Source organism: Leguminivora glycinivorella, chromosome 6 (assembly GCF_023078275.1).
Source record: "Leguminivora glycinivorella isolate SPB_JAAS2020 chromosome 6, LegGlyc_1.1, whole genome shotgun sequence".
Classification (NCBI taxonomy): Eukaryota; Metazoa; Arthropoda; class Insecta; order Lepidoptera; family Tortricidae; genus Leguminivora; species Leguminivora glycinivorella.
This window is the reverse complement of record NC_062976.1, coordinates 13,985,961-13,994,944: the sequence shown is the minus strand read 5'-3', so window position 1 is coordinate 13,994,944 and position 8,984 is coordinate 13,985,961. Positions and strand designations below refer to the sequence as shown.

Genomic DNA, 8,984 nt, shown 5'->3' with positions numbered 1-8,984 from the left:
AGGCGGTATAAGTCCGTGCTGTTCTTGATGAGTTGATAGGATTTAGTAAGACTGTTACACAATACACTCAAATACCCGATTGACTATATATAAAAAAAGTTAAGGGCGGTTTTACTATGGGAGATCGGTGAGGTAAGGCCCTCTGTATCTAAAACATAAATTATCCTTATTTATCTTCGCTATCCGGGCATTTTGCCACAACATAATCTCAGTATTTTTCCTAGACATTAGATAATATAGGTGTGTACGTATTCGTTTTATCTAAAGAAAAATGAGTACCATAATTATGTTTTTATGATGTATATTTTTCTAAAACAGAATCTAATTGAAGGTATAAGTATATAAGTCCTGGATGTTTTAAGAAGCTCCATTGCAAGGATTCTGTTTTTTGTGCCTGGCCCTTATCTAAAAGTTTTAAGTCGGAGTCGGGTCGGTGCTAGTTTTATCAGGAGCTCCGTCAACAGGCTTTTCCTCACCAGCAGGTGTAGTAGTGTCTGATCCATCATCAGGTGTGCTAGTAGTACTGTCTTTAGCTTCAGATGGGTCAGTATTTCCATCATCAGGTGTGCTAGTACTACTGTCTTTAGCTTCAGATGGGTCAGTATTTCCATCATCAGGTGTGCTAGTACTACTGTCTTTAGCTTCAGATGGGTCAGTATTTCCACCATCCGATGCGCTAGTACTAGTACTTTCACCAGCAGCAGATGCGGTTTCATTTCCTCCATCAGCAGCAGCAGTAGTACTATTTTCACCAACAGTTGTGCCATTTGATTCTTCACCACCTTCGTGTTTATTTGGACTTACTTCCTTACTCACATCGTCAGTGGTATGGTCATCATCATCATCGTCATCATCAATTATGTTGTTTTTATTAGTCGTTTTTGTTTGTGCCCAAATTGGTAAATGCGTAGATGGAGCACCAGATTTCCAATCGTTTCTTGTAGTATTCGATTTGATTTTATGTTTGCTAATTTCTGGTTTCGAGTAACATGTGCATTTGCAGTTTTATCGGTAACGGCACTATCGTAGTTTAAGTCTAGGCATTTCTGTACGCAAATAAAGGCTTTTTCATAATCTTGGCACTCTTGCGTATGTTGAAAGCCATATCGTAATATTGACTTTTCTGGAAGAGATATACTTAATAAAAAAATTGAATTAAAAAAACATATATATTCAAAAAATATAAAAATTACAAACCACTTGTAGTAGTGGTGGTTCCTGAGGCATAATATGATATAAGGGTCAAAGAAACGAGCACAGTAAAGGTATACATTTTTAAGGCGAGCGGATGAATGGTTTTAGTTTCCAATGCGATTTTTTATGTTAAAAATTCTTAACGTGTCTAATTGCAAAAATAGCATGCATCATTAATTTTTAATATTTCATTAATGAGTTTATTAATTGAAATATTTTACTGCCTAATAACAATGGTATATAACAATGGTAATGGTATAATAGTATATTATCACTTCTGACCCCTGCACCTATCTGACACCTTTTTCATGAACAGAACCGGCAATATTTGATTATTGATACATATTGATATAAGATATAGCATATTGATATAAGAGACAGCAGTGGGCTATTTCACCACAGTGACATTGACACGACACTGACAATTCTGTGCCTATTTCTGGGTTGATAAAGAACAATTGTTAATCAGAGTCAATATTTCCTTGTTGAGCAGGCAATGAACGGTGAAGTGTCGCTGGCGGGCGACAATTGTTACTGTTGTGAAATAGGCCACAGAAAGCGTATTTATCACACTGTAAATTAAAAAAGAACATTCTAGTACGTCCTGTTATACTGTGTATAAAATTAGGTAATCAGTCAGCTTTTTTGACTTAAAGTAATCGGTAATCAATTCAGCAGTCTAAGCACAAATCGGTAACATACAGAGTTAAGTAGGTACTCTAAAACAATTTTAATTTAGATTTTAAGTAGACACACAATTACTTGCTAGTGGCTCCGTGAGCTTTACGATATGCTTGTAAAGACTAAAGTTATTTGTTTTACAAGGGGGCAAAGTTTTTGTTTAACCGCACGTGCCAATATTGATACCCAAGCAAGCGAAAGATTCCAATATTGAACCGTGAGCGTAGCGAGTGGTTTTAAAAATGGAATCTTGAGCGTGGCGAGGGCTTCAAGGCACGAAGGTTAAACAAACTTTGCCAGCGAGTGAAACACAAAATTTTTCACCACACCGACACGAACAAAATACCGACTATAAAACATCAAACTAAATCAAATCCATCAATTTATCCAATATTTATAGCTCAAAATCATCATTTACCTGTAGGTAAATTCTACCAGTCAGCTTAAGACATCAAGTTAAAATTTGTATGAAATTACTTTTCTTGTGGGTAAAATTCAATTTTGCTATCTGTTTTCGAATAGCAAAGTAAACCTTTAACAGTTGGTGTGGTGTGGTGAGAAAATTTAAAACACTTCGAAGTCTTCATGTCATTCTAGCAGTCCAGACACTACGGTTTTAAGCGCCATACATACACGCTATTGCAAAATTAAAAAAAAATGGCCCTCCAAAAAAAATATCATCATATCATCATAAAATCTGATTACAAAAGGAGATCGTCGATTTTGTTCAGTGTTTTGGCCCACTACAGATTCAAGCGTAATGTGAAAATACAAAAGTCGCGCTAACATCTAGCAATCATAATGATTTGTTATGGTTGTGTATGATCTGAAATTAGTGTAATACAGTCTTTAGGTAATATACCCTCCTTTTTTGAGGTAAAAGAATACAAAATGACGTAGTATAAGTCATTAAGGGGCTCGAAGGGTTTCACAACTAAAAATTTCGAAATATCTTTCAATTCGTAACTGTCGTTACTTATTTTAATAGGTCACCTAAAATACAGCGTGTGTATTCCATACGGGCGAATATTTTGATAACCATTAATATCGGACCTAAGGAGCCTAATTACATTTTTTTTTTAATAGATGAGATTTTTTTTCACACATTAATTCAGAACGCAATGTATTACGTCTACATCAATTACCGTACCTACTTAACCGTCATTACGACATAACGTTTATGTCATTTGACAGCAATTCCCGTCAACTTTGTACAATGCCACGTCAGCAAATTTTAATTGATCCTATTTTGTTACCAACATTTAGTAATATAATTCGACTTTCGTAAGATATATACAGGATAATTGTTATAATTAAGAAAATATAGATACTAGAGAACCTTAATGACGAAATAAAACTTAATAAAATCTCAATTAATCAACAAAATCTTGGTAACAAAATAGGAATTAATAAAAACAAATTTAACTTTTTTCTTAATTTTTGTACAAAGTTGACGGGAATTGCTGTTGACATGAAGTTGGACGGCGTACATTGCCGCTTAGTCACATTTAAAAAAATAGTTACTCTTAATTAATAACACTTTTTAACAAAATGATTATCCTATACGATTCGTGCGATCAGATTCTATAACTGGTAACATTATTCGCCCGTATGGAATCCACACGCTGTAGGTGTATATTACAATTCAATTTTATAAGCAATTCAATTTTCTAAAAAAAATTGTACCTACATCCCTTTATGTACTTACCTCCATTTCATTATTTTCATTAATTATGGCTGCCACTAAAAAAATGTAAATAATCAAATGTTCCGCTTTTTGATAACGGGTTCCTGTGGCATGCGGTATGATAAGTTCGACAGCTATTAGCGATTTATACTTTTATGCCTAAACTACCTAACTAGTGTAAAACATTTTGCTAAAAAAGAAGACAGTCAAAGTAGATCAGTTTATTCGAATGTTATCTTCTTTAATACCGTGATATGACTTCTGAGGATGAAGAGAGGAGGAATAGACGAGAACATCCGACCATTCAAAAAGCAAATCGAGTTAAACCATAATACCTACGCTATCACGTCAATTACACCAGGGGAGTTCGTTCGCGGCCCAAAAAGTTTGACGACCTTCTCGCTGCGCAACAGAACTTAATGTCGCATGCAGTCCGTTGACAGATCATTGACAGTGAGCCTTCTGTACTTGTACTTTTATATGTATATTCTGTGATTACACTATAAACCGTAATGAGACAAAAAAAACAACCAAGCCCTCCAAGTGTCCAGAGCTTGATTCTCTACCGCCCTCCGTTTGCCATCCGGATGGCTGAACAACTTGGCCAGCTAATCACGGAGGCAAGGTTTGAACACTTAAAGTACTTATATGGGAATTCACCTACCACTGACTTGGTTAATCCTTAATCTATAGAAATAAGGAATACCTATGCATGATTTTTAATCCAATTCTACTAGTTATTATATTTAATTACTAAAAATAAATGTAACCAATCCAAGGCTGCCAGAGCTCAACGAGGGTGCGGTGTGCTGATGACGGGAGGACTTACGGAACTAACTTGTTCCGTCTATTGTCCTTTGAGTCGTCGGCAACCCGAACCCTCCTTAGAGCTTATACACTCCTTTTTGCTGTGTACTTATCACAGCAAAAGGGAGTGTACATGTTTCTAATGGGGTGGCAACGCGCATGTGACACTGTTTGAGTTGCAGGCGTCCATAGGTTAGGTTACGGTGACCGCTTTACATCAGGCGGACCGTATGCTTGTTTGCCACCGACGTAGTATATATATATATATATATATATATATATATATATATATATATATATATATATATATATAAACTAAGAAACTGGATCTGCTCGATCGAGTGTAAATCTGACGTCACACGTCTGGCCGTACACATGAGTGGGAGCGACAAAGGATAACTCTTTCTTTCACTTACAGACGTCAAGTGTAACATGAACATGACGTCTCGTTACGTTTTGAGAATTTGTGCGGGAATTTAAAAAAGCCACTTTTTGAATACTAGTATACATTCCACTATTAAATTACGATAAATTTCAAAAGTATTTTATAAACGTATGTTTTTTAGCAATAAAGATTACAAATAAAACTATTTTGGCCATTTTGGAGTTACGTGCATATTATAAGTATTGAAAAGCTTCGTTTTGTTCCAACTAGCAGGTGTATATTTGTTCGTTCATAGGCTTATTTCCTACTAAATAAATCGTCACTACTTTTAAAAAAACTTGTATCTTCGCATGTCAATGAAAAGAAAATTGTAGTAAGTATGTATGGAATGGGATCCTTTTAATTTACCAAAGATTTTTTTGTCGAATTTCATTTCCCAAACGAATTTTGCCAACTACACGTTTGTCAACTCTATCTTTCCCATAATAACATTTGACAACGTTAAAATCCGTCAAATGATAATTTTCCAAACTGTTGTAATGCAACTTTTATAACCCCAACTGTTCATTTCGCAAATGTTTCACTTTGACTAGAAAAGTTTGCTCAACTTTACTTTCGTCACATTAATTACTAGACAAAATTATTTAGTCAAATAATTTGTTTAGTAAAAAAATTCTTCCTTAAAAACACACCATGCAAAACCACTTTTTGACAAGTGTTTTAACATGATTGTTTTCACTTACCGAATTTCATTTCCCAGACAGATTTTAACAACTACTTACACGTTTGCTTCCCACAAACACTTTTGACGAAAATACCATAATTATGACGAGTCAAATAATCTTTAAAAACCTAAACATAGCCTAAAAACCTAAAAGTGGGTTTAGGTTAGGTTAGAACTGCGACCCTCACACAGAACTGTTGCGAAGAAAGTAGGTTTAGGTTAGGTTAGAACTGCGACCCCCACACAAAACTGTTGCTAAGTAGGTTTAGGTTAGGTTAGAACTGCGACCCCCACACAAAACTTTGCTAAGAATGTAGGTTTAGGTTAGGTTCGAACTGCGACCCCCACATAAAACTGTTGCTAAGAAAGTAGGTTTAAGTTAGGTTAGAACTGCGACCCCCACACAAAAATGTTGCGAAGAAAGTAGGTTTAGGTTAGGTTAGAACTGCGATCCCCATACAAAACTGTTGCTAAGAAAGTAGGTTTAGGTTAGGTTAGAACTGCGACCCCCACACAAAATTTTGCTAAAAAAGTAGGTTTAGGTTAGGTTAGAACTGCGACCCCCACACAAAACTGTTGCGAAGAAAGTGGGTTTAGGTTAGGTTAGAACTGCGACCCCCACACAAAACTGTTGCTAAGAAAGTGGGTGTAGGTTAGGTTGGAACTGCGACCCCCACACAAAACTTTGCTAAGAAAGTAGGTTTAGGTTAGGTTAGAATTGCGACCCCCACACAAAACTGTTGCGAAGAAAGTAGGTTTAGGTTAGGTTAGAACTGCGACCCCCACACAAAATGATGCTAAAAAGTTGGTTTATTTCGAATACATTAAGATTTGATAATATAAAAAAATGTCAAAGTAAATGTTGTTTATTTATACAATATTTTTGTCAACTACTCGGTTTGAGTAAACAAGGTTTGTTAAAATAAAAAATGCCCAAGAAATGTTTTACCAAATGTTAGATTTGGCTTTTTTTCTTTTGGGATAATATTGGTTGGCAATTAATCATTTTGATTAATTGAAGTTTGGTAAAATGAACATTGCCAAAGTAAGGAAATGTCTAAATATTTATTTGGATATCATTATTTTGGCAAATATGTATATGTCACACGATAAGTTGGGAAACATTGTGGGAACAACACCCTTTTAAATTTTTGGGATACATTGTTTAGGATGTGAAAATCTGGCAAATAACTTTCGGTAATACATTAGTAACCCGTATGGAATGCATATAGACTTACTGCGTTTTAACTTTGAGGAACAGCGTGAGATACGAGATTTTTTAAAAGTAGTGACGAAATGTACCTAACACACGACTCCACAGTCAAAGTAATTGTAGTTTTGTGGAGCAATGTATAAGTAATATTTTGTAATTCATGAGTATTATACATACATACAATCACGCCTGTATCCCATAAAGGGGAAGGCAGAACACATGAAACTACTAAAGCTTCAGTGCCACTCTTGGCAAATAAGGGGTTGAAAGAAAACGAAACTGTGGCATTGCAGTGACAGGTTGCCATGAGTATTATAAATAAACAATAATAAAAATAAATACCTGCCTCATCTAATCTACTAAGTCTAATATCGTCATCATTATCATCTCAAATTTGCACTGCCCACTATACCCAAAGTAATTACATTAGACAATACAGTAGGTTGTGTATTGTCCAAATACCCGAATTTTGAACGTAACACACATTGACCCTAGTCGAGGAATTATTTAAGGGAAGCTCTAATTTTGAATATAAAACTGTCACGCCGTGGCTTGCGTGGGCGACGGTCGCGCGATGGTCGCGCGACGGCGATGCGACGCATACGAAATCAAACCTTATCGATATGGAAGTATGAGACGCGACGGCGTTAACCCATATGTGCCCAACAGATATATTTTTCCCCTGTTACAACCTTTCACTTATTATAATGAGTAGTAGCGTGTTTTCAGCAGTGGGTCGAAAACGACCCTATGGGCATATATGGGTTAACTTTTATATTCGAGAGTCAATAAAAAACTATTCATAAATTGTACTTTCTAGGGCACACCACTAAGTTATTAATTGTATATAAGTAAGGAAAAAAATATTTTGATGATTCAGCGATTACGTTGCGGCTTCCTCAGCCGCAGTAGTTTCAGCTGGTTCGCCGCTAGCTGCGGCGTCTTCATTACCACCATTAGTACCATTAGTATCAGGGCCATCAGATGTAGCATTAGTAGCTTCTGTGGTATTCGAACCATCCCCAGCACTTGTCGTTACTTCTGTTTCATTGCCTGTGCTTTCTGTTGCATTTATTGTTGGAAAAGTTGGACAAGTATTATTATCTTCGGGAGTTGTTGTTTGTTCGATGGGATGTGGTGACAAGGTTCCTACTACGTCCCAAAGTCTTGCGCTTCTTGTTGTCGGCACTCGCTTCGGAGTATCAGTAGTGTACCATTTATAGTAGGGCAGAGCCATTGTACTTCTCATTTCATGACAAGTACATTTGCAACTGCGATCGAGTCTGTATACTTCATACCCCAAACTTTTGCAATTAGTCATGCAGAGAAATGTTATCCTGTAGTTATCGCAAGGGCCGTAGAACCCGTAACCATACCGCTTTCTCGCATCGGTTTCATTCATGTCCATAGAAAGTGACATCTCGTCGGTTTCATTTGTAACTGAAAAAAAAAAGTTTATCCGGCAAAAAAATGTAATATCTACATAATGTTCTTTTCATCACACCCGCACTTTAACAGAAAAATCGTTCTCCCAAGGGAATAATGAAATTTCTTGTACCGTACTTAACTTTTTTACATCTATTTACATATTTTTTACATTGCGAGTGTGATGAAAAACATTGTGTGTAACTCGGGGAGTATGAATATTACTAACTCGAGTCTTGCCGGAGCGATTTAACTTACTCTCGTTAGTAATATTCAACTTCCTCCCCTTGTTGCACAATGTACTATTATTATTCCCACCCAACAAGACAAGGATTCTTTGAGTTACGAGTAGGTACTTACTATTTAAGCAATATCCAGTTGCAGAAAATATTATGAAAACGAATAATTTCATGTTTATCACCGTCATGTTCATTATTTCATGAATTTATATGAATCATTGTTACTTGAACGTTTATTAACCATCAAACTATAAATACACATAGGTACCCATAAGCTTCGGTAATTACATTCATACGTAATTTACTCATTTGCATGCCTACATTTATTAGGTTTTGTACATTTTTTCTATGTTTACGGTTAAATTTATCTTCCATTCCATCTGAAGTCCTCGTCTGCGGCTGACATTTGATGATAAAACTGAAAGCTTTCATGGTTATACATGTTTTATTAGGTCACCAAGCAAACGACAATTACCATAAACTGGAGCTACATTGATCAATTTTAAAGTTTAAACTTCTCTAACTTCTAAATTTAATGGGTAAAAAAACCGGCCAAGAGCGTGTCGGGCCACGCTCAGTGTAGGGTTCCGTAGTTTTTCGTATTTTTCTCAAAAACTACTGAACCTATC

General features: G+C 35.9%; 2 protein-coding genes across 2 annotated transcripts; both read right to left on the bottom strand.

Moving 5' to 3' along the window:
• Positions 1-284: 284 nt before the first annotated feature.
• Positions 285-1,328, bottom strand: LOC125227621. The gene is made up of 2 exons (XM_048131976.1): positions 1,198-1,328; positions 285-1,123 (listed from the first exon to the last, which is right to left on the bottom strand). The coding sequence occupies exon 2, from the start codon at positions 765-767 to the stop codon at positions 402-404; it is 366 nt and encodes a 121-aa protein (XP_047987933.1). The 5' UTR covers positions 768-1,123; positions 1,198-1,328; the 3' UTR covers positions 285-401.
• A 6,180-nt stretch (positions 1,329-7,508) lies between these two features.
• Positions 7,509-8,586, bottom strand: LOC125226783. Its single transcript, XM_048130872.1, has 2 exons — positions 8,477-8,586; positions 7,509-8,131 (listed from the first exon to the last, which is right to left on the bottom strand). The coding sequence occupies exons 1-2, from the start codon at positions 8,547-8,549 to the stop codon at positions 7,575-7,577; spliced, it is 630 nt and encodes a 209-aa protein (XP_047986829.1). The 5' UTR covers positions 8,550-8,586; the 3' UTR covers positions 7,509-7,574.
• Positions 8,587-8,984: the final 398 nt, after the last annotated feature.

Coding starts and splice junctions, on each gene's coding strand:
- LOC125226783 (XM_048130872.1), bottom strand. CDS start 8,549: ATGAACATGACGGTGATAAACATGAAATTATTCGTTTTCATAATATTT. Junction 8,132..8,476: donor AACTGGATATTGCTTAAATA/GTAAGTACCTAC, acceptor TTTTTTTTTCAG/TTACAAATGAAACCGACGAG.
- LOC125227621 (XM_048131976.1), bottom strand. CDS start 767: ATGGCACAACTGTTGGTGAAAATAGTACTACTGCTGCTGCTGATGGAG.